This window comes from Nelumbo lutea, chromosome 2 (assembly GCF_056320005.1).
Source record: "Nelumbo lutea isolate HS-2025 chromosome 2, American lotus-T2T, whole genome shotgun sequence".
Lineage (NCBI taxonomy): Eukaryota > Viridiplantae > Streptophyta > Magnoliopsida > Proteales > Nelumbonaceae > Nelumbo > Nelumbo lutea.
The window spans coordinates 63273670-63298742 of NC_142685.1; the positions used below are offsets into that span (position 1 = coordinate 63273670).

The following is a 25073-nucleotide window of genomic DNA, read 5'->3' on the forward strand; positions in this document are numbered from 1 at the left end:
AGACACCAGCAGCTGGTAACAAGTTAATTACTTTTAAAACTTTGGAATTTCCGAGATACACATCCGATCTGAATTCTCGATCCACAGTACTTGCTGCCACTGTGAGGATCCAAGGAGCCCTGTTAGATATTGGCTCACTAACTCCCTCGTTTCCAGCTGATGCTGAAAACAGAATTCCCTTCTTAAATGCATGAAAGGCTCCGATGGCTGTTGTGTCCACGAAGTAGATAGGATAGAATTTGGCCCGCCCACTGAGAGCGAGATTATATCGACACCATCATCAATAGCGTCATCAATGGCGGAGAGTATGTCTGCATCAGTGCATTGCCCGTCAAGCCAACAAGCCTTGTAGTTGGAAAGCCGAGCAGTAGGTGCACCTCCTCTTGCAACACCAGCAGCCATGCCGAATAAGTTGGCATTGCCCACTTCAGATCCTGCCGCTGTTGAGGCAGTGTGTGTGCCATGTTCATTCTAATCTCGAGCTGACCGGAAGAAAGGAACGCCGAGAGCTTCAAGAGGTGCACCGGTTGCTGCTTCATATCCTTTCGTGTAGTACCGGGCCCCTATGATTTTCCTGCAAAATTCAAATCCACAATATTCACTGTTATGAATTATTGAGGGGAGCCATTAAAACCGAGGGACACCACATACAACCCAAAAGCTTAAACTATTAGATTATGAGTCGCTCTAGTACAAGTTTCTTGCACTTCTCATTCCTTTCCTTTCTAATGTAGGATTCTTTTTAACTACTCATACCTAAATCCCAGCAATAAGTAATTGAGAAAGCTTGGAAATCCAAATCTCATGCTTTATACAGTGCCTACCCACTGCTCCATCGGTCCACAACCTCTTAACATACCTGTTGCAGTTGACCACTGTAAAATTTTGTCCAGGGACACACTTCCCCTTAAATCTCTTGGGCACAGGTCCTAACCCTCTATCGTTGAAGCTCTCCGATTCAGGCCAAATTCCTGGCAAGTCCAAAACTCATATTTAATTTATTTATAGTCACTGTATATGATGATCAGTGATTACATAATCAAATAAGCTTGCTCATATATATATATATATATATATATATATATATATATAAATAAAGAAAACTAGAGCATTTACCACTGTCGATGACTCCGATAATCAAATCAGACTTGGCGTCCATCGGCAGGTTGTTATATTGATGAATAGAATCGACTCCTAGAAATTCCCAAGAATGTGTTGTATGGAGATGATGTTCCCTACTCTCGAAGATGGAGACAACCGATTCGCTCTCTGAAACATCAACCGAAACTGGTTCATTCAAGGTGTTCAAGAAATCCTTCACAGCCTTTATTCCTGGCTTAGGTAAAACAAGCATATATATATATACCAGAAAGGAGACGTGCTTGTTCTGGCGTAAGCATAGCAGAGAAGCCTCTGAAGCTCTTCGTATAATGGTGCACTGCTTTCTCTTGTGCTCCTTCAACACTGAAAAATGGTTGAGCATGCATTAATTTGTTCAGAACTTCCCTGAAGGGAAGATGTACAAACATAATCTAATCCATTACATTCAGAAATTTGGAGCAATTCGTGTCCTACCTGCAGCCAAGGACTGAAGCAAGTAGTTCATGGTTGGCGCTGATCACAGAACCTGAGTTTGGGTAAGAGCGATCTCCCATGTAAACTACGTAATGCTGCCATTTTTGATGAATTATCTTCCTCTAATTAGTTAATAAGATCAAAGGAAAAAAAATCTCTAATCTATCTATAAATTAAATATCATAATCTAATGAGTCCAAAAGAAAAGTAATCTGTTCTGTACATAAGAGAACTTTGAACTACCCAGTACCCACTGAGTGTAGAAATTGTAACCTCACCTTAGTGGTGGCAGTAGTGCTGATTCCATAAGAAGAATAAAATCTAAAGAAAATGAGTATAGTAGTCAGAATTCTGGCAACTCTCATCATGTTAATGTAGCTATATTGGATTAGAGAACAAGAGAAGAAAGGGGGCAAGTGATTAACTTGTGACTGAGTTCTCCTATTTATAGCAATAGATTGGTAATTTGAAACTTTGAAACCAATTTGTACATCCATTTACACGTTCAACGTACGTCTATATATCCAAATACATAATTCCATTTGGTATTAAACTACTAACAATGTAACAGTACTACTTGTATTAATTAATGGCGCAATCCATGTTATAATTTGAATGGTGAACCCACCAGTTCTTGGTCGTGGTCTCTTCTTTCACACTGAATTCTTTAACACTTTTACTTTGTGCAACTGAAACTTCCAATGAATGGTTATAAAGTATACATCAAATGGGTAAATGACAATATAATAATCTATTTACTGTTGTAGGTTGACTACTGTTGAGCACTAGTATGCATGCCATTGTTAGATCGATCCATTAAAGATCTTTACTTGGCGACTTGAATCGGGTTGGCCGGGTTGAGAATTCGTCAAATTTTCAATGACCTGAATCATAACCAGGGCAATCCAACTTGCAGCCCTAATCTTTACAAGCAGTAGTCCAGTTATGGCTTTGTCGTAAACCCATTTTGACCCAATCCTATTGGATTGGATTTGGGGCAACACTAACTCGCACCACAGCTGAATTGTCGACGTAGTGATATTGTAAATAGGGCTCTTAATGGGTTGTCAGTTCTGATTTCCTGAGTTTGTTTGATTAATAATCAGATCGGTTTGGGTTCTTGTTTGTCCCAAATCAAATATTTTATTAAATATATATGATATTTCCTAATTCTATTATAATTTTCATTATATTTCATTCCTGAAATAGTAAATTTGATAGATAATATATATGATAATTATATTAGCTAAAAATGTTTATTATATTAACATATAAACAATTTAGTATTTTATTATCATTTTTTTATTAAGTTTACATTATCAAAATTTACATTTTATGCTATTATTTAAATAAATAAATATAATTTTCAGAATAATTGAGTCTATCAGATAAGACCCGATAGGACCAGGTTATTAATCGGAACGGTTCTGGGTCCATTCTTTTGTCCCAATTAATAATTGGTTCAGGAATGGTTCTACTTACTAGAACCAATCCAGACCCGACTCCTTAAGAATACATAGTCGGGTCAATCTAGATTTTGGGTTGGATTGGATTGATTTTGTAGCCTTCACTAAGAATATGGAGGTGGTTGGGTTGGATTGATTTTGGGTCAATCTAGGTTCTGGTTGCTCTGGTTCACAGTTTGTACCGACCCGTTTACATATGTCATTACAAGCAATTGTGTTTCTCTCATGTACATGTTATGGACTTATGTGGTTTTCAATGGAAAAGAATTTCTGGACAGCTTATCAATATTCTCTACCCAACTATATGATTTTAATTGAAATGAAATGACTTATAAAAGTCAATTTTGGCATCTCAAAAAAATGTCGTCTCATCAAAAATTTAAAATTCCTCTCCTTCTATGTGATTATCTTTAGCTTGATATATAATAATTAAGCTTGTATCTATTATTATTATAAAAAAAAAGTTAATCAGTTGTATAAAATTAGTTGTGTAATTGTGTTTTCCAGATTTGTCATATGTCATGTGAAGGGATCCTTTTGTAGTAAACAAACGATGGATTTTTTATTCGTTTTTGAATCTAGACTAGAAAGATGATGATCAAAGTTGTGAATGGGACCATTACAGTAGTCGTGGCTTGTCCAAGACAAGATAGAGCAGCAAGTGTTCTTCTGACGCGGTATTGGCGAGTTGGTCAATTTCAATCCTGAACCCAATGTTGTAGAAAAATAAAAAATAAAAAAATCAACCTCCGGGAAGGATCCATGCCAATCACTTTCCATCTTTTCTCATAAGACCTTTAAGGGTCTATATGGTTTGCAGTCACAGTCAGAATAGGAATCGAAATTGAAATACCTTGGAATCGGAGTTAGACTGATGTATTCCCATAGTCTGTCTGTTGGGTTCAAACAGGAATCAAAAAGTTAATTTGAATCAGTTGGGATGTGATTTCATACTCAAGAGAGGAAGAGGGAATTGCCATTCCCTCAAATGCAAATGGGGAATGCCATTCCACCAACCGAACAGCTAGAAACCGAAATGATGCATTCTGATTCGAATCCAGACCCCTATACCCATGAACCAAACAAGCCCTTAGAGGAGTCTCATCAACTGCTTCCACTCCATTGTAAATCACAATGCACTAGCAGATTTGATGGAAACAAGGTAGAGACTTCATTCAAAATTGTTGGTTCTTTTCCGAGGTTGCTTCATCTTCGTCCTCGAACTTTCGGGTTTAGAGGATGAGCATTAACAGTGTCAAAAAGGTATTCTTCCATTAAGAAAGTCTATGTTTCTGACAAATAAAGAAATTTGTGGGTGAAGGATTTTGGGATCCTATTGTACACTCGGTGTTGGGCATTCATTAAAGAGTTAGTGGATGCGCTCAATGACTGCAGTGGAGGAGAGCCTAGAGTGGAGATTAGTGGACTCCCCATGTCATCATCATACATAGTTCTCTAACGATGGAAGTCCTAGCTAGGTGAAAGATTCATTATTAAAGCTGTAAAGGAGAAATTTGTCAAGAGGAGATGAATGCTAGGTAGGATGCTAAACCAACGCGACAAGAGGAGGGAAAGCTTTTTAAAGTCCCACAATCAAAGCCAAAATTGACAACGGAACCTTCTTATTGGTATGTTAAAGAAACACTAAAACTAGTATACATCTGCTCCTCACACTGACCTCACAGCATGAGTCAGGTGGGAGGTACACGGGATCTGCTCCTCACAGGCACATACAAGGTGTAAGGAGCAAATCTGGTTTCATTTTAATTTTACCATTTTCCGTGCGATATACCCAATATCCAATTTAATGACAAAGATGACTGAAATGCGTTTGATGTACTCCCGGTGGGTAGTGGTAGTAGAGAAAGAGAGGAATCCAGTGACTGTGTCCAATGGCCAGGTCTCGTTTGGTCCACAGGAGACAGTATTCGCAGAGTGGAGCTGCGGCCAGGGTCGGGGGGAAGGAAACGAAGAGTGTTTTACGGGCGGCAGTGGCCAACGTTCACCTAGAATAGCACTGGTTCCATTGGCATTGGAGGACCGGAGGATGGCAGGGTGGGGTCCACTTTGGTGCTGATTTTGAATTTGAATTTGTCTTCGAAGCATGGTATGGGTGGGGGCCCATGTCTATCGATCTCTTGAGTGGACCTAGTTGTGGATAGGTGAGCCCTGTGGGCTGCTGGATTAGTGTGTGAAGAACAATCCCAGAGCATAGGTGAGCCCTGTGGAGCTCAAGCATTAATCCCTGATTCGACAATTTGGAGTCATTTGAGGTTTGTTGCAGCATCGAAAAAATCAAGGCTAAGCTTGAATGTTGTGAGGAAGAAATTGAGGAGGGTGGTTTACGGGCAGTGCCGCAGTGGAAAATATGATGTCAGCCTCCTTAGACCAAGCCAAGGAAGGCAAATAGGGATCTTCTGCTAATAAAAGACGTTCCAACTCCTTACCAACTTGATCAAATAATATCGCACATTTTACCATGAGATTAGGACCCGCCATAAAAGTGGGGCTCATCATGTTGGTAGGTTGTTGGCAAGTGATCTGGACTCAATGAAGCTTCGATCTCCAAGGACTAGCTGCAAGCAGGAAATGAAGGAAGTTGTATACATGGCAAGGGATTTTTGGTGGGGTTGGCGATATGCTAAACGTCACATTTCTTTGAAGAGACGGGAATCCTGCTTGCAACACAAGGATGAGGGTGCATTAGGATTCAGAGGTATATACACGCAGAATCAATTACTTGGGTGGCAGTTTGAACGAAAACAGCACAAACCTTAGGCCTCTATGTTGTGAAGTAGGGCTCAGTTTGAACGAAAACAACACATATATTTGTAGTTTGGAAGCTCTAGACCATTGATTCATCCATTGCTTATCATGAAACCATATGGCTTGGTGCTGCCCCCTTTATTTGCAATGAAGCACAACCACAAAGGTCCTTGTTTAAATTGATCACTAATGCTCAAATTTCAGAGGTGCTTTCTACTATCTCTGCCCCTCCCCAAAATATATACTGCATTAATTGTTGGACAAACCTGTAGCTAATATCACTTCTTCTCATGGTTGGATACTCCCTCCACCGGGTATTCTCGAAATTAATCGTGATGGTGCTTCGTCCCCAGATAGAGTACGAGCAGGTTTCATGATCCGCAACTCCGGGGGTTGTTTTGTTTATGAGAGATCAATCAGATTGTCATTGATGTCGCTCGAGGAGGCTGAAGCTAACAGGCTTGTCCACTATTAGTCAACTCAAGTCCGATTGTCTACTTTTGGTGAAACTTATGTAGGCAAAGTCCCAACCTCCTTGGAATATTGCCAATTTAGTAACAGATTGCATGACTTCAGCAGCACTAGGGACCCCTAACCACTTTTTTACTTATTGATGCCAATTGGCAACAAGAACACTCGGAGCTTATCACATATCCTCCTGCAGAAAAGAGGGCACACACCAAGTTTGAGAAGTCATCACCGACTTCTCTAGGTAGTGTGTTGTGGGTAGTGTTCGCGTGGGCAGGAGATCCGGAGTCCTTCTTTACTTGGTTTATAAATCGACTTAAATTTTTTGGATTGAAAGGACCCACGTGGTCCATTAAAACCCCACAAAATCTTTTTTTTTTTTAACTGCCTACGTGGGGTTCACCCCCTATAAATATGTGTAATTCCATGTTAAATAGTAAGTGTGTGATGTTTTTGTTCGTATATAGCTTAAGTTTGTATCTATAAATGTTTGTGAATTTGTGTGTTTTAAGTAATATGCATAGTAGATAATTTTAGTTATAGTGTATTCATTTGCTTCTCTTTAAATATTGCTATATTGTTTCTTTTTGTGTGGGTCCACTTATTTGTTGTGCTCTACATTTGGTATTAGAGCAGGTTGTCCGACATTGTTGCCAGGTTGATGCTTGAATAACCAAGATCTACCTATTGCTCTATCGGATTAGAACCATCCATTGTGAGCAGCACGATGTTGTGAAGCCGATTAGTCTAGGACTAAGCTTCTTGGTGAAAGAAAGTAGAAGAGGATCTCACCAATCATAATAGTGGGTTTAGCTAGTATGCTTGCGGGAATGGAGAAGCTAAACCACTATAACTATGATAGTTGGCACACGTGCATGGAGTCATCTACAAGGCAAAGACTTGTTGGAAGTAACAATCGAAGGTGAAACTACTGCTCCCCATTGACGAGAATGCCAAAAAGAAGTGAAAAGTCAAGGCAGATAAGGCTCATTACACTATTTAAATTACTGTTGAGAAAGAATTTTTAGAGCATATAAAAAAGGCCCACACTCCAAGCGAAGCCTAGGATGTTTTATCTAAATTATTTTTCAAAATGGGTTTGCATTGATCAGTCAAGGATCAAATAACAATCAACTAATATTTTACAAAGGGAAAGAGCTTCTATGATGAAATCTCAGTTAGATAAAGAGTCCACAATTAATGAAACCCAAATGAGACGAATAATTATACGAGGGTTGAGACCCGAGTATAACAGATTTATGACAGTTATTAGAGGCTGTCCAACACATCCATCACTTGTTGAATTAGAAAATATGTTGGCCAAGAAAGAGACACTAAACAAGTAGATGGTTAGTGTTTCAATCAAGGAAACAAAAGAAGCACTTCTCACTCAGAAAAAGGGGCCAAGCAGAAAGCCTATGCAGTAGAAGCCTCCTAAATTTTATTAGCAGAAGGAATGATATCAGCAAAGGAGCTTTACAAACACGTGTAGATGGCACTCAGTAGTATAAGAGTAATTAACGCAACGTAATATGTTATAATTGTTCCAAGAAGGGTCATTATGTGCACATGAATGCTGGTACAACAAAAAGAAGTCAGCTAAAGGAAATTCAGCAACATCAGCCAATCATCAAGAAGATAAAGAAAGTGAAGAACAACAGCATGCTAAAGCTTCCTATTGTATTATAGAGCCAGATGAGCACGATTGCTATGTTGAAGACTACTCAACCAAATTAACACTTGTTTTGTCAAATCTTGGAGTAGTTGATTATAGCCAAGATTGGATCTCTAGATGCTCAAATCTTATGACAGGAGATAAACAGATGTTTTGATCTTTGTAAGAATATAAAGGCAAGAAAGCTATTGTTACAGTTAATGATGCAAGGCTTTCAACCACCCATATTGGTCAAGCATTATGCATCTTGTGTTTCAACAAGGTAAAAGCACAACTCCAAAATGTCTACCATGTGCTAGGTATGAAAAAGAATTTATTATCAATATCTCAATTAACTGTATTTGGCAGTTTTGTAATATTTGGTCCAAATGATGTTAAAGTATATCGGAGTATACATACACCAGAAGCACCACTTATGAAAGGACAGAAATTAGAGTCTATCTACATAATGTCTGCTGAATCAGCTAATGTAGAAAAGACTCGACGCAATGAAACTACTAATCTCTAGCATGAAAGGCTTGGCCATGTTGGATACAACAGGCTCAAAGTAATGATGGTAAAGCCAATGTTGAAAGGACTTCCTCAATTGAAAGTATGGATCAATATAGTATGTGTTGGATGTCAATATGGCAAGGCACACCAATTGCCATATACTGAATCAAAGTTTCGAGCTAAACAACCTTTGGAGCTCATTCACTCTGATGTGTTTGGACGAGTGAAGTAAGAATCAAACACCGGGGTATGGTATATGATAACATTTATAGATGATTTCTTAAGGTACGTATGGGTGTACTTAAAGGAAAATTTTGAAGTTAAGAGAATGCACAAAAAAAATTTGAAGTTGAGAGTCAATATGGCAAGGCACTAATAATGGAGGAGAATACACATCAAAAAAATTCTCAAAATATCTCAAGAAACATGGGATACAACGATAGTTGACATGTCCAAACACTCCGCAATAAAATGGAGTAGTTGAGAGAAAGAACTGGCATCTTGCTGAAGTATGTAGAAGCATACTGCAAAGTAAAATGTGTCAAGACGTTTTTGGGTAGAAGGCTTGAAGACAACAACACATGTCATCAATCGACGACCATTGCATCACTTGACTTTCTCTCACCATATGAGAAGTTATGGAATCATCGACCCACTATAAGTCACTTTTGCGTATTTGGTTGTGTATGTTATGTATTTGTGCCAAACCATCTATGCAAGAAGTTCGACAAGAAAACTATCTGGTGTATAATCCTCAACTACAATAATGAAAGAAAAGGATGGAAGTGCAATGGTCCAAATACCAATCGTTGCTATACATCTTGAAATATGGTATTTGATGAAGCTTCATCTTGGTAGTCCCTGAGTGAGTGGTACTACCCAACTCTGAAGTCATGGAGGAGAATGTACATGAAAATTTAAATGAGGAAAAAAATTCAGAGCCTCAACCTAGCTCATCAGATTCTCAAAAATCTCCAGGACCATGGAGCACTAGTGTTCATGAGTAGAAAACACCAGAAGATATTAGACCAAGTCAAATGGAAGAGCTAGAAGAACAACCAAGACATGAATTACGAAGGTCAACTAAGGTTAGACATCCTAACACTAAGAATGTAGATACTGCATTAGCTAAAGAAATTAACAACTTAGAACCAACTAGTTATGAAGATGTTTTTTCAATGCAAAAGATGGCAAAAGGCAATAAGAAAAGATATTCAAAACCTAAAGCAAAAAGAAGACTTTGGATGATTAGCAAGAAAGAAGTCATTGCTGAAGGGGAGAAATGAGAAGTCATCACCAACTTCTTTAGTCAATTTACAAACTGACTTAATTTTTTTGGATTATAAGGACCCATGTGGTCCATTAAAACACCATAAAGTTTTTAAAACTGCCTCATGTAAAGCAATTAGCTCATATATTATAAATGTCAAAATAGTCATAAATAAAGCATAAATACATAAAGAAATATATTACAAAAATATAACAAGTTAAATAAATACCATAGAATTTTGCCGATAATCCACCAATCAAGAGTCCAAGATTCATATTATAGAGTTTTTAAAAAGTAAAACATGCACAAAACCATTATTATGTTAAATTCTATAAGTCCAAGACACAAAACACAAGCAATTACTATATTTTAATTACTATAGAAATTATTCTATATTTTTACTTTTCAAAATTAACAAAAATATTAATTTAATATTAACTTTTGAAATGTTTGATAATATCAAAATCACTATCATATGAAGTTTATAGTTTTTCTAAGATACATATATTATTATCATATTTTTACTTTTAATCTTAACTAAAAATATATCAAAATTATTAAAATTTATAAGATACATATCATATGAAATTCATAATTTTTAATTATTAAAGTAACAATTCCATTATTAACATTTTTATTTCTATAGTTTTTTTTGAAATAACAAATAATTTTATTATATAAATTTAAATTAGTGAATTTGATAAATTCAATTTAATATTATATTCTTAAATATTTTGTATACAACTTTTTATTTTTCTAAATAATAAATATGTTATTTTTTAGTCTAAATTAAAATATCTATGAGTAATTTATAAACATATTTTAAAATTTAAAGATACATATAATGTAGAAATTTATGAATTTTAAGTATAAAATAATTATGTATCATTAATATTTTTATTTGTATAAATTAATTGAGAGTAAAAAACAATTTTTGATATAAATGTAAATTTAATAGATTGTTTACTTCATTAAGGTTTATAAATAGTAATTTTTAATAGTATTTTTTTATTTTAAGATAGAATTATTGAACATAAACATATAGTATTTGTCTAGGTTTATGTTAATGATAAAGTTAACAAATTTTATTTTATTTCACTTAATATCGCAAGTTGAATGATGGAATAGTGCCTTAGAATGTTAGCGCACAGCAAAATGGGTGGCTGGGCACCAAGGCTTGAGTTCGAATCTTCATAAGAGTACTTGTTAAACAAGAGATGCGTGCATATCAGCATGTATTGACACGTATCGGTCAATATCGGCTGATATAGTGCGACACACTGATACTAATTGTATTTTCTCAATACGATTGAATGGACATGTATCGTACTAGTTGTAGCGTATCTCGCTTCTGTTCTTATCAATACCGATACGATACACCCAGTATTGATTGTATCATGTCAATATTTTAATCCTTGACTACACTTCAGGTTGTTAGTTTGACCGCATTTCATTTTTTTTTCTTTTCAATTTTCCAATTCAAATACATCCTAATCTTTTTTTGTTATTTTTTCTGTGTTGAAAACCTCAAGAAATTCTTCTTAGTCAGAGCTTATGCATCCTATCATTCCCCTTCTTGTTTTTTATTTTATTTTATTTTTATTTTTCTCTTGCCTTGTGTCGAAAGTAACTACAATAGATGAACTGTGCTATCTTTAGCTTATTTCAGATCAAACCGTAATGAATCAACATGTGATTTCATGTTGCATCAGAAGCAACATGTTTATTTTTATCAATAGAAAAAAAAAAAAAAAAAAAGCTAGGAAACAAAGTCTAACTTGAGTTATCATATTCTAGATGGAGATTTTCTCATGACTTCAATTTCATCTTTAAGTCTTGTAGTTATATTTAGTTAGGGCCTTCCAGGGTGTATACAGAAATGAAATTTGCAGTAGGGCCTGCTAAGGTTCTTGTTTGCTTTAAGTTGTCGAAGTTTTGAGGAGATAATAAGGGTATAATGCAGAGTTCAATTAATTGTGACTCTGCTTCCTTTTCTAGAACTGCTATTACTGAATTAGTAAGGTAGTTCTTACAATCTTATACTTGTCTTTTATTCAAAGAAACATGACCAACAGGGTAGAATGTAAAGTTCAACATCTTGTGCAAAGTTTAGTATCTTGTACTGGGTTGAATGTAGAGTTCAGTTTCATTGATAGGATATCAACCCATAGTAGAATGCAAAGTTCTATTGACTTGTAAAACAGCTTAGAAAATGATACTTGAACCAAATAATCAAAGCCCATTTCCCCCCATTGTTAATAAAAAGTTGTAACGGTCATAATACATCAGAAACTGTGAAAGTGAGCCAACGGTTAAATTTGTTGCCTTAAATGGTCAAGTTTGGCACAAAAATTGGCTAGAGCAGTTTTTGGAGTTGGGATGCTTTATCTTGTATCCATAAAAAAGCCAAATATGAATCAGCGGAAATGTGTATTTCAAAACAAATAACGAGAATGCAAAGAGCTCCCGAATGTGCAGCCCTACTTTGCATACACTTGAACCAGTGTCCATTTCCACAAAAAATGTATAGTGCATATTTGTATTTGCACTGCATCCAAACGGAGCCTTAATTCCTAGTTAAAAACAAATATTCTATATGCTGATTTAATTGTGAAGATTCCATCTTTTGTAGGTTTCCAAATACTTTGTCTCCCTCTTCCAATCTACTAGGGATCACAACCATTGCTAGAATTTGGACATGATTTTTTGACTTCTATCTATTTTGTCAACCTTACCACTCAACGAAGCAGGTACCCATGGATTTGAAAAGAGAAAAACTTGTGATTCATCTTTTATTCCAGAAGAAATTCTTTTTCACTTCTTCTTTTAGTTTAATTAAATTATTCCACCATATTGAATGGGATTATTTTGGCTTGACATGATGGAAGAAGATTTCAAAATACTTTGCACAAATCACCTTAATTTGTCTGTAGATTATTTTTATCATTGAAGAGCCTCCTTACCTGTTTTATAGATAAGACTTTGTTCTTACTCAAAATAAAACAAAGAAGGCTTTTTTTATATCTTTGTCTCTAAAATTCCAACACCACCTTCATTTTGAGGTCTCACCATTTTTCCTTCAAGTTATGGTTTGAAGCCTAAAGTTCCATTTCCACCAAAATCAACTTTTTAATTTTATAGTGGGTGTTAAGTATGTTTTCATTTGATATAGAGATATGGCTTGAGAAACTACTTTCATCAAAGTAATTATGCTCCCTAGGGGTGTTTACGGGTCAGGTCCCAACCGACCCGACTTGGTCGGATTACCTGAGGTGGAAACCCAAATCGACCCACTGATAGGTCAAACCGACCTGGTCGGTTTGAGTCAGGTTGGGTCGGTTTCGGTTTTGCTTCTATACAAAAGGACACCTAATTGAATTCTAATTGTAATTGCCTAATGGATTGCCTATTTGGTGTAAAAGATTATAGAAAGTTAGAAACTAGGATATATTGCCTATTCTAATTGTAATTGCCTAATGAGCCTTCTATTTCTAGTAGAAGACTAGTTATAGTTAAGTAGGAAACTACTCAAACTATGAACTACCGAATTAGTAGAAGTCTGGTTTAGTTCGGGTCAGGTCGGTTTCGGTTTTCACACAAGAAAACCGAAATCCACCTGATATATCGGTTTATATATTTGCCCAACCCGAAACCGACCGGTATTGATGAAACCCCGGCCGACTTGGGTTGGGTCGGTCCGGGTCGGTTAGTTTGGTCAGGTTGGGCATTCTTATGAACAGCCCTAATGCTCCCTACTTATAATAAATTTTTAGCTTGCAGCCACAATTCTCTTCTTCACTCTTTCAACAATTTATTTGTATTCTTGCCATTTATTTTTTCCCTCACATAAATTCATGCCCACGTATTCATCCTTTGAATTCATCATCTTGAGAACCACCAGCTATTTGATGTACTAATAATAATGAAGCCTTGGAACATTATTATACTAAACAAAATTGTTGACTTTTGTTAATTTATTTTTTGACCATCAACTTATTCAAATTGATCCAATAACTCTTTCAACTTTAGTATTTGCTTTGGGTGAACTTTGCAAATAGTAATCATTTGCAAATAAGAGAAGAGAAACTAAAGGTTTTTCATGGAATACCTTGAATTGATTTCTCAGCTTTAGCTTTCTACATCATTGCTGAAAAATACTACATGCCAAGAACAAAGATATAGGGAGAGAAGGGATCACCTTATCTCAATCCCTTTTTTATTCAAAAAAAAAAAAAAAATAGAAGGATCGCCATTTAGAAGAACAGAAAACATAGATGATGATAGACATTGATCAATCATTTGATTATATTGAGAAGGAAAGCCCATGATTTCCATCGGTTTAAGGATTTTCAACTCATCCTATCAAAAGCATTTTCCATGTCTACCTCAATTGCAACCCAACTTGACTTTCCTTTTGATTTGTTCATGGTGTGAAACATTTCTTTGCAAGATTAAGGTTACCAGTGGTCTGTCTTCCTTGTACAAATATAGCTTGATTAGGAGCAATCAAGTTTGGTAACAATTTTTTTATTTGCCAGAAGTTTGGCAATAATCCTATGAGAAACATTACATAAACTAGGGGTGTTCACGGTTCAGTTAATCGAACCGTGAGATGATTTTTTGGACCGAACTAACTTGTTTAGTTTTTATATTTAACTGAACCGAAATTGAACCAATGCAATCGGTCGACTGATTAACCGCAATTCAGTTTTTCTGTTTTTTTTATGCCCTCAAAATTAAAAAAAAAAATGGAAACAGGGAGAGTGGGAGTCAGAGAGAGTGGGAGAGTGGGAGAAACATAAAGAGCTCAGTGACTAGGGAAGAACAAAGAAGAAAATTGATTTTTGGGAGTGCCGAAGGCCATCGCCCATTGGTCCATTGAAGCTATTGCAGTTGGGAGTGCCAAAGGCCATCATCTGAAGGTCGTCGCTCATTGGTCCATTGATTTTTGGGAGTGTCGAAGGCCGTATATGAAGCTATTGCAGTTCATAAGTAATTTTGGGAGCACCAAAGGCCGATGCCTGTTGGTCCGTTGGGGAAGAACGAAGAAGAAAATTGGGACCGAGACTCTGGGAGAGTGGGAGTCTGAGTCTGAGAGAGTGAAAGTCAGAGAGAGAGAGAGAGAGAGAGAGAGAGAGAGAGAGAGAGAGAGAGAGAGAGAGAGAGAGAGAGAGAGAGAAAGATAGAGGAAAAGAAAGGAAAAGGGAAAAGCTAGGTTGAAAAGTCTAGCTGTTGTCTACCAGACTGGCGAACACTCTAGAGTCTAGACTGCTGAACTGAAAAGTCTCAATTCGGCATTTATTAGATTTTCAAAAAACAATAAAAAATAATATATAAATATATAATATTATAATATTATATAAATATATATTATTCTATATATATCGATTGGTTCAATTAACTAACATTTTTTTTTAAATGGTTAACCAAAACCGAACTGAAACTGTTGGTTTTTCGAAAACATCGAACTGAAATCAAACCGACCAGTTCGATTAATCAGTTTTCTGGTTCGGTTTTGATCGGTTTTTTAATTGATTCGGTTTTCCGGATTTTTTCTCACCCCTAACATAAACCATTCGATCTACATTATTGTAAGGATTTCCAAATTCAATAACTATAGGAATAAAGATGAGGAGACTAGTAAAGTTTAGGTGGTTAAATAATTTATGTTTAATAAAAACATGCTTTCTTGGTTGAATTTCAAGATGTTTTTGATAAGCCAAAAGGACCACCCCACTAGAAACAATGATCACCACATTCCTCTTAAGCTTAATTCCATTCCTATGAAGTGTGAACACAAGGGCTACCCCGCAGTGCCTTTGCTGCCCCCCGTGCTTTTGGTGAGAAAGAAGATGGAATTTGGAAGTTTTGTTTAGACTATAGAGAAGTCAATGAGATGAATATCATGACAAGTTTCCTATGCCTACCTTAGATGGTTAATAGATGAGTTGTATGGTGCTAAGGTGCACTCAGAATTGGACTTAGAGTTAAGGCACCATCAAACCAAGGTGAGAGAGGAAGATGTCACAAACTAGTGCCTTTAAAACTCATCATGGTCAGTATGAGTTTAGGGCCATTCCTTTTTGGCTTGACCAATGTCCAAGCCACCTTTCAAACCCTTATGAATGAGGTATTTGCACCATATTTTAGGATGTTTGTCGTCATATTTTTTTATGACCTCTGAGTTGATAGCCTATATTTATAGAGTCGCTTGGATCACTTAAGAACAATATTTTATACACTAAGACAACATCATCTCTATGCCAAAATGTTCAAATGTTCATTTAGGCAAGCTCAGGTTGAATACTTAGGGCATATCAGTACAATTGAGGGAGTAAAAGAAGATCTGCTTAAGATTGAGTTTATGTTTCAATGACCTAAACCTACTACCATCAAGTCCTTGCAAAGATTTTTAGGATTGATATATAGGGTATTCTAGAAAATTTGTCCAAGGTTATGGGATGATCAGTAGACCATTGACAGAACTACTCAGGAAAGATCAAAGTTGGAACTATAGATCCCTGCTTCCTTGCTTTTCTCACTGACAAGCCTCCTCAGCTTGGCCTGGTGACCCCTTTCCCACTTCTTCACTTATGCATCAAAAACTAACTAGGAGACATACTTTAGGACTCTACCCTTTATAGGATCTTCTTTATCAATTGACCAAATTTTGTGTACAACAAATTGGCGTCGTCTAGGGCAACCAAGCAAAGAAACCATATCACCATGATTCTAAAGACACACAACAATAGAGGCATAGGTCATGTAACTAATATAAATTAACTCATGTAACTAATTAATACTTATTATAATCTCATAACTTTGTTGCAAGATAAAGGGGGTTGGAGGGCTAGAGGAAGACCAAAAGGGACATTGTCAAGGTAGTAAGATATGATTCAAACACTCAAAATTCAATAAAAACTAACCAAAATAGAATGGTGAAACATGATTCATATGATATATAGTCTGTATATAAATGGGACAAGGCTTGGATTATGATGATGGTCGTAATAATCCTACCCACCCCTCCCCTTCAATTAGTTCAAATGAAGGGAAGGTACAAAATTATTGGTGTTTAATCCAGGTTGATTGGAACAATTATTCAATTAGACCAGCCTCAAACGCATTTAGTGTTAAAAGAAAATATTAATTTGCATATATGATGTAAACAATCTAAGACAACAACATAAGAACCACTGGCCATAATTACATTATGTATGTTTCAGTAGATTCTAAAGTTACATATGGTAATGCAACTTACAAGCCTGAAATTGCTAGCTAGGTCCTTCTTTATTATTCCTTGGGAACCACGGAGTAGCATGTGTGTGTACTCCCTGCTACGGTTCTTTATTGGAAATATCGTCTAGGAGAAGAGAAAAAGAGTACATAATATAGTTAGCTAGGCTGCTTAAACACCAAATTGCTAGACTGAGAGAACATTGAGGCCAATGGGACTCCTAACATTATGGATGCCATTGCTCCATGTCAAGTCCCCAAAGACAAAGCTCTCTTTACTTTTCTTGTAGGGCTTAAAATGCACCTCAAAAGACTTCTTCTCACCAGCTTTACTGAATTTGAGCTTGCTAGGTCTGACCACAACGTCCACACCTGCTGGCTTGTTTATAGATGCAACATAAATTGTTCGGCCCTTACCATATTAAGTAACTGTTCGATGTACTGCTATGCTCCTATTCATATTTACCACTCCAATTGAAGGATAATTGAGATTGTAGGAGGGAATTGATGGGCTTTTGCAAGCAATTCTCTTTCTTGCTAAGTTGAAGAATTCAGAAGCTGTAGTATTATAACTACAGAGGAATTGGATGATATCTGTGGAATCAAATTCATATACTAGTCCAGGATCTATTGCTGCAATTGGGTTGATGTGTCCCGACCCATAATCAAAAGGTGTCGCTAGAGAGTCACTTGATGAGATACTTAATATGGGTTTTTGAGTGTTGTCAAGTACCGAAGCTGTAGGAAAAAGAAACAAACTGTAAGAACATTATAAATATGATTATGTGCTCATATATAGGTACGTAATTTGGCATTAAACTATTGTTTGAGCTCGTTAGGAGTTGAGCATGCATGTTTCCTATTAGTAGTAACACTTTGAAGAATTAATTTATTCTTAAACAAACGTATATAGATTGATTGAGACTTAATGCGTGTCTTAAAAATGCTAGGTCTTGAGCTACCAACCTAGCTAACTGTTATGGTCAATATGTGAAAGAGGAGAAAGAAGAAGAATTCACTTTGAATATTTTTAGAAAGGAGGGATATCAGATATGCTTTTTTATGTTGGATATTAAAGCCACAACACCCTGCTTAGCTGTTATTGTAACAAGTTTAAGGTTCTATAGAGCCAATTAATCCAAATTAGCTGCACTTGAAGGTTCCTTTCCAGGCTGCTAAACCAATAATATATGCAAAATGAGATATTGGAGTAGTTGTGGGGTAATATGCACAGCACACTTGATGGATAAATAAACATGGGGTGTTATTATTGGTTAAATAGGACCACTCTCAAAACATTGACAATATTCCCATGATCCAATAATTGGGCTAGTCTTACATGAGATGCTCACAGTTCGGTGGAACCAGTCCTTCAGCGTTTGTTTGGTATCATTGTCGTTGTTTCAGAAAACAGTGATACATCAATGTTATGTCAGAAAAAATGGTGCTCCAGGAAACGTTTGTTTATTTGGAACTGTTTTTCATAAAAAACAGTGCTTTAAGTCACTCTTTAGAAATCGAGAAAGTATGGTTTGAAACAATGTTAAATTTGACATTTTTTAGATTAGAGCTCGTTGCTACCAAAAAGGATATGATGTGGCAGTGACCTGGAAGTTTTGTATAAATGTATCGCCGTGTTATTAAGTATTTTGATTTAAGTTCTTTTCTTTCTAAGAGGTGGAATAGAATAACCCGGTATAATGGGTAATTGAGCACTGGTACCAAAAAAAAGTATTGTTGTTACTCCAGGAAACATCCTACTTGACAACGACGTTTCCAAACAAAAAAAAAGGTACCATTTTCTTAAAAAACGGTGCTTCCAACCCATACATCAACAGCACCATTTTCTGAAGCATTGATGTCAAACATATACTCAGTTTTTGTAAAATCCCAAACTGATACAGAACCAAAATAAATCGATTAGCAAGATGATCATTTCGGTTTTTTGCTTTTTAGTTTTATAATATTATAATATATATTATAAATAAATTATTACAAATAAATAATTATAAATATAATATATATATACATACTGATCAGTTCGACCAACCACCGATTTTTCTTTTAGGTTTACTGAAAAATACTAATCAATCAGTTCTGTTAGTTGGATTTTTTGGTTCAGTTTTCTGAATTTGGTTGGTGCTTTTTTTTTTCTTTAGTTTTCTTATGAACATCTCTAATCTCACACTGTCCCTCCTAAAGTGGAGGTGCTGACGTGGAAGATCAAACCCATGAATTATGTAAATTAAAATAAACATATAATATTCTCACCCGTTGTCATCATTGCCGATTTTATGGCTGATGGGCTCCATGAAGGATGAAGGGATTTTATAATAGCAGCAACTCCTGCAACATGTGGGCAGGACATGGAGGTTCCAGATATTATGTTATAGTCAGTAGGCCGACCACCAGTTATGCCGGTTGCTATTGGCGGCCAAGCTGCCAAAATTTGCACTCCAGGGGCTGTAATGTCAGGCTGCAACATATATTTTTCTTTTGTATTAGTATGAAGATTTGTTGAAAAATAGAAATTAATTTTTTATACTTCATTTTGTGTTATGTAAAAGTTTATAACTTATTTCTCTTTTGTTCCTTAATACATATAATGCTACCAATTTGAGCCCGAAATTTGTACAATCTTAAATTGGTACTCGGTCAGTGGATACATGACTCTACTCCGGAAGAATTAGAGCAGGGTATATATATATTTATATACGAGAGAAAGTTAGGAGATCAAATCAGCCCCTCACAATGTTTCATAGCACATTTTGGCCATATATTGATAACATCTTCCGATGATAATATCATATGATGATTTTAACATTGAGAGATGTCTCTAATACATGACAGAGATATGCTATGGAACATTGTGGGAGGCTGATTTAAATTCCAAACTTAGACTGAAATGGTTCAATCATCTGGATAGATGACTTAAGCTGATGTTGGGTCGATTACTTTACCCTTGCACCTTATACAAGCCAATAATTAACCCTGAACCTAACCCGACCACAAATTCCTCAACCCTACCCGAATTTAATTAGTAGCGTTCAACCCTGATCCATTTAGTAACATAATGTTATGAATTTGCAAGAGAAAATAGCAATAGATGGTATAAATAAATAAATAAATCAAACATACTTTGATAATATCAGGCGTTATGAAATTAGGACCTCTTGAAGAAAACTAGCCACAACCGGTGTTGGACTTGTGTTGAGAACAGTCTTCGTGGGAGATATTTTTGCAGTTGGATTCCTATTTGCAAAATAAACACCAATCATCCATACATGCACGAGAACAATTTCAACTTCATCGGGCTGAGCCGGGTTAGGGCTTGCCCCCATTGAAAATTTTGGCAAATTCTCAACCCAGCCCGACCCAAATTGGGTTAGTCAGGTCCAAGTTAAATTAGCCCATTATTCCGTTTAATTGGGTTAATCAGGTCGGTGTTCAACCCGGGCCAAATTGCATGGTTATGAATCATTGAATTGCTCGACATTCCATCGTCGTTTACTTACTTTTTTGTAGCTAGATATGCTAGGAGAACTTTTGCTTCATTTTCATCAATCATTGTGGCTGGAAGTACAAACTGGAGGTTTGCTTTCTCCTTGGAAAATTCATAAATGAATATAACTCCTCTAGCGCCACCCTGTTTTAAGCTTTTCCCTGAGTCGGTCGACCCCATGATGCAGACCACAATTTTTCCCTTAATCAACGTGGGATCAAGAGTATTGTTCTGGCACAAGCTAAACAAACAAAGAAATACTGAAACCCCATTAGAAAAGAACTAGTAGTAAGGCAGCAGCATTTGTTTCAGGACATAAGATTGGATGGAATATTTTCATGAACAACTAAATAATATCGATTGGTATTAATTAAAGGGGTTAAGCCATGAGACGCGGACATGCATGCCTTGCATTACGAGAAGGAACGCCTGGAGCAGCTGCAGCACTAGCATTTATTACACCATAATACCCTTCCATCTTGAATGGGTTTAATGCGTATCCCTGATCAAAATGTATTAAAGCACTTTGATCTGCAGGAATTTATAAATCGTCTCAAATAAAGACAAATTCCAGCAGCTGGTAAGTTAATAATTACCTTCAAAACTTTGGAATTTCCAAGACACACATCCGATCTGAATTCTCGATCCACAGTACTTGCTGCCACCGTGAGGATCCAAGGAGCCCCATTAGACAATGACAGCGGACTAACTCCCTTGTTTCCAGCTGATGCTGAAAACAGAATTCCCTTCTTAAATGCATGAAAGGCTCCGATGGCTATTGTGTCCACGAAGTAGGTAGGACTTGTCCCGCCCACTGAGACCGAGATTATATCGACACCATCATCAATAGCATCATCAATGGCGGAGAGTAGGTCTGCATCACTGCAAAGCCCGGCAAGCCAACAAGCCTTGTAGATGGAAAGCCGAGCAGTGGGTGCACCTCCTCTTGCAACACCAGCAGCCATGCCGAATAAGCTGGCATTGCTCACTTCAGATCCTGCCGCTGTTGAGGCAGTGTGTGTGCCATGCCCATTCTCATCTCGAGCTGACCGGAAGAAAGGAACGCCGAGAGCTTCAAGAGGTGCACCGATTTCTGCTTCATATCCTTTCGTGTAGTACCGGGCACCTATAACTTTCCTGCATAATTCAAATCAACAATACCCATATATACGTAATTGCAGAAAGCTTGGAAATCCAGATTTCATGCTTTATACAGTATTCAAATCCACTATTCAATCGGCTGGCCCCGATCGTTAACCTCTTAATAATATATACCTGTTGCAATTAGCCACTGTAAAATTTTGTCCAGGGACACACTTCCCTTTGAATCTCTTGGGCACTGGCCCTAACCCTCTATCATTGAAGCTCTCTGATTCCGGCCAAATTCCTGTCAAGTCCACAAGTCATGAAGTTACTCTCCGTACTCCTTTACATTAATACAAATCGGTAATCTTGCGTAAAGCCATATCATAAGTGTCATTCTATAGTAAATAAACAAAAAGAGCATTTACCGCTGTCGATAACACCGATAATCATATCGGATTTCACGTCAATTGGAAGTTGCTTATATTGATAAATGGAATCGACTCCTAGAAACTCCCATGAATGTGTGGTATGGACGTGACTTTCCCTGCTCTCGAAGACAGAAACAACCGATTCGCTCTCTGCAGCATCAAGGGAGAGTCATTCATTAATTCCAGCTGGTGTTGCAAAAATCCTTGGTAGCCCGGCCTCACATTCATATTTGTTGAACAAGCTTACCAGAAAGGAGTTGTGCTTGTTCTGGTGTAAGCATGGCAGAGAAGCCTCTGAAGCTTTTCGTATAATGGAGAACCGTTGCCTCTTGTGCTCCTTCATAACTGGAAAAAAGGTTGGGGTCATAGTGGTTCAGAACTTCCTAAAGGGTGGGTGTACTCTCATGATCTAATCCAATTAATGTCCTACCTGCCAAGGACTGAAGCAAGCAAATCATGATTGGCACTGATCACAGAATCTGAGTTTGGGTGCGAGTGATCTCCCATGTAAACTATGTAGTGCTGCCATTTTTTATCAATAAATATACACATGCATTATCTTCCTACATATAATTAGTTAATAAGATAAAAGAGAAAAGGAATCAAGTTCTCTACCCCATAAAGTTAAGTATCATAAATTGTTTCTATATGAGAACTCTGAAGTCTGAACTGATCAGAGATTTTGCCATCCACAAAACACTACAGCACAATGTCATCTCTTGTACTTGTATATTACCATTCGTAGTAAATGTTCCAAATGTACATCCATAGTGTCTTGTGGGTAGGATGTTAGAATAGTATAGATCTGAACTACTCTCTGAACCACCGATTGAGGCATTCAGATTGTCTGAATGCGATGGTTATGCATAACGGGCTATGAAGCAAGAGTGACTGGTTGTGGACGGGGAATAGAACTTTATGGTTAGTTACCCAGAGCCCACTACACAGCCATCATATCGCCTGGCCTTCATCAGAATTCAGATAATCCCTCCCATCCCATCCCGTTTGTGTGTGTAAAAAGCTAGCAACCTTACCTTAAGGATGGCAGTTGTGCTGGTTCCTTGTGACCAATAAGTTGTGCAGAAAATGAGCAGGGTGAGAATTATGCCAAGTCTCAGCATGATTTTAATAGAACAAGCTGGTCGGGTTTAGAGGATAGAGGACAAGATCAGAGGAGGTTGGGGGCAAATATCAGAAGAAAAGAAAAGAAGTAATTAGTTGCTTTGTGAATTCTCCTATTTATAGATTCATTAGCTTTGCGTGTGTAGATGTCGAATAAGATATAATACCGCAAAAAATTTTAACAATCAAAAGTACCCTATATAAATTAATTTTGATGAATATTCATCTGATTGGTACGTTAACCCTTTTATATGCCGGTTGATTGGTTATAACATTTTCCCCTTATCATATAATATTCCATGTGGTGATAATCTATTATCAACTATATATAAAGTTTACTTTTATTAATCTTTACCTTTGTCAAAAAAATATATATATTGTGGAATCCAGTAGGTTGTCAGGCGTGGCCTCTTCTCCACGCTTTGAATTATACTGCGCAATAATTTGTGGATAATATACGCCACTTGCGGAAAGAAACTTTAGTATAATAAGGTATTTGCTATTTTACCAAGAAAAAATAATATATGGGTTATTGTTGGGCACTAATATTGCCATTCTTAATACCACTTAAGATCTTTACTAGGTATGCAACTCGTCTCATGCTCGGTTTGGAATTTATCAAATTTTCAATAGTCCAATGTATTTGTTTGTTATATTCTTATACCAGTCATGGCCAGTGTGATGCACGAGCTTTGTTGTATATTCCTAATTGGGTTAATTCAGATTAAATCCATAAAACATTATTTTTGCGATATATATGTATTGGTTGATAAATCTGTATTAATTTTTTATTGTTAATAATATTTATTAAGGTTGATTATACAATACTATGTATTGTATACAACGATACATAATATAAAATGTTATATAATATAAAATAATATATTATCCACATTATTTATCGATTGATGGGTCAATTTAAGGCTGGGCTGGGGTGGGCTGGAAAAATGTCATCCCACCCTGTCCCTGGTCACCAAAGCTTAGGTTTCCCTGAGACCTACCTTGAACTTGATCAACAATAAAAAAAAAATGCTCTGATCAAGTTGATGCAAGTCAGAGCCTCAACAAGGGCAAGTTAGATTGTCATCCTTATATGGGTTTTCAAACACATTATAGAAAAAATACAATTAAACAGATGAAAGTTTGATTGACATCAAGTTGAACCCCTATAGTGTTAAGTTAGGGTTCAAGTAGAAGCATTGGAGGGTTAAGTTAGGGTGAAAGGAAAACCCGTATTGAACCCAGCTTGTAGTGTTTATTTTTCATTATTTTAAAGTTGAATTTAAATCAATTTCAAATTAATAATATTTATTTTTATTAAATTTTAATTTATTTAGTAAATTATTATTAATGTATAATTTATGTTATTATAATAAATTTATTATTTCTGTAATTTATTTTGAATTTTCTATTAAGATAATCATTTTTAAATACGAATGAAATGAATAATTTTATGAATTAATTTTGCAAACTATTATTATCATTGTTTTCAAAACCGGACCGGAAAAACCAGGAACTGGTCACCTGACTAACCGTTTGGATCGAATGGTCGAACCGTTCAAACCAATAACCGGACCCCTGACCAGTTCGGTCACCGGTTCGTTTTTAAAAACCATGATTATTTTTAATTGAGTTTAATAGTGGTATGGATAATGTGAAGACATGGGACCCAGATTATACATTATACCGTAAATAATTCAAATTGTCTCTCTCTAATTGATCCACATAAATTAATAGAAAGAGAGAGAGAGAGAGAAATTTTAAGGTAATTAAAATATAATTTAATGAGAGAGATAAAAAAAGATAGTAGAGAATGAGAGAGAAAGAGTTAAAGAGAAAGCAGAAAGGGAGATGGGGAAAAGAGAAACATTTTGACATGATGATAATCTATTATCAACATAAGTTTACTTTTATTAATTAATTGTGGAATCCTTGTGACGTTAATAAGAAAGCCGGTAGGCTGTCAGGCGTGGCCTCTTCTTCCACG

The 25073-nt window shown here is 36.3% G+C and overlaps 1 protein-coding gene across 1 annotated transcript in view; it reads right to left on the reverse strand.

Annotated features, from left to right (window-relative positions):
* The window catches only part of LOC148871156 (uncharacterized), a 37359-nt gene that overhangs the window by 5003 nt on the left and 7283 nt on the right, over positions 1 to 25073 (reverse strand). The window contains 17 exon segments of the mRNA XM_088970013.1: positions 7 to 237; positions 240 to 574; positions 860 to 971; positions 1117 to 1269; positions 1367 to 1464; positions 1576 to 1697; positions 17175 to 17686; positions 19220 to 19441; positions 20083 to 20133; positions 20136 to 20200; positions 20464 to 20691; positions 20858 to 20928; positions 21047 to 21587; positions 21726 to 21837; positions 21962 to 22114; positions 22212 to 22309; positions 22395 to 22486. Coding sequence (XP_088826139.1) covers positions 7 to 237; positions 240 to 574; positions 860 to 971; positions 1117 to 1269; positions 1367 to 1464; positions 1576 to 1697; positions 17175 to 17686; positions 19220 to 19441; positions 20083 to 20133; positions 20136 to 20200; positions 20464 to 20691; positions 20858 to 20928; positions 21047 to 21587; positions 21726 to 21837; positions 21962 to 22114; positions 22212 to 22309; positions 22395 to 22486 — 3196 coding nt within the window.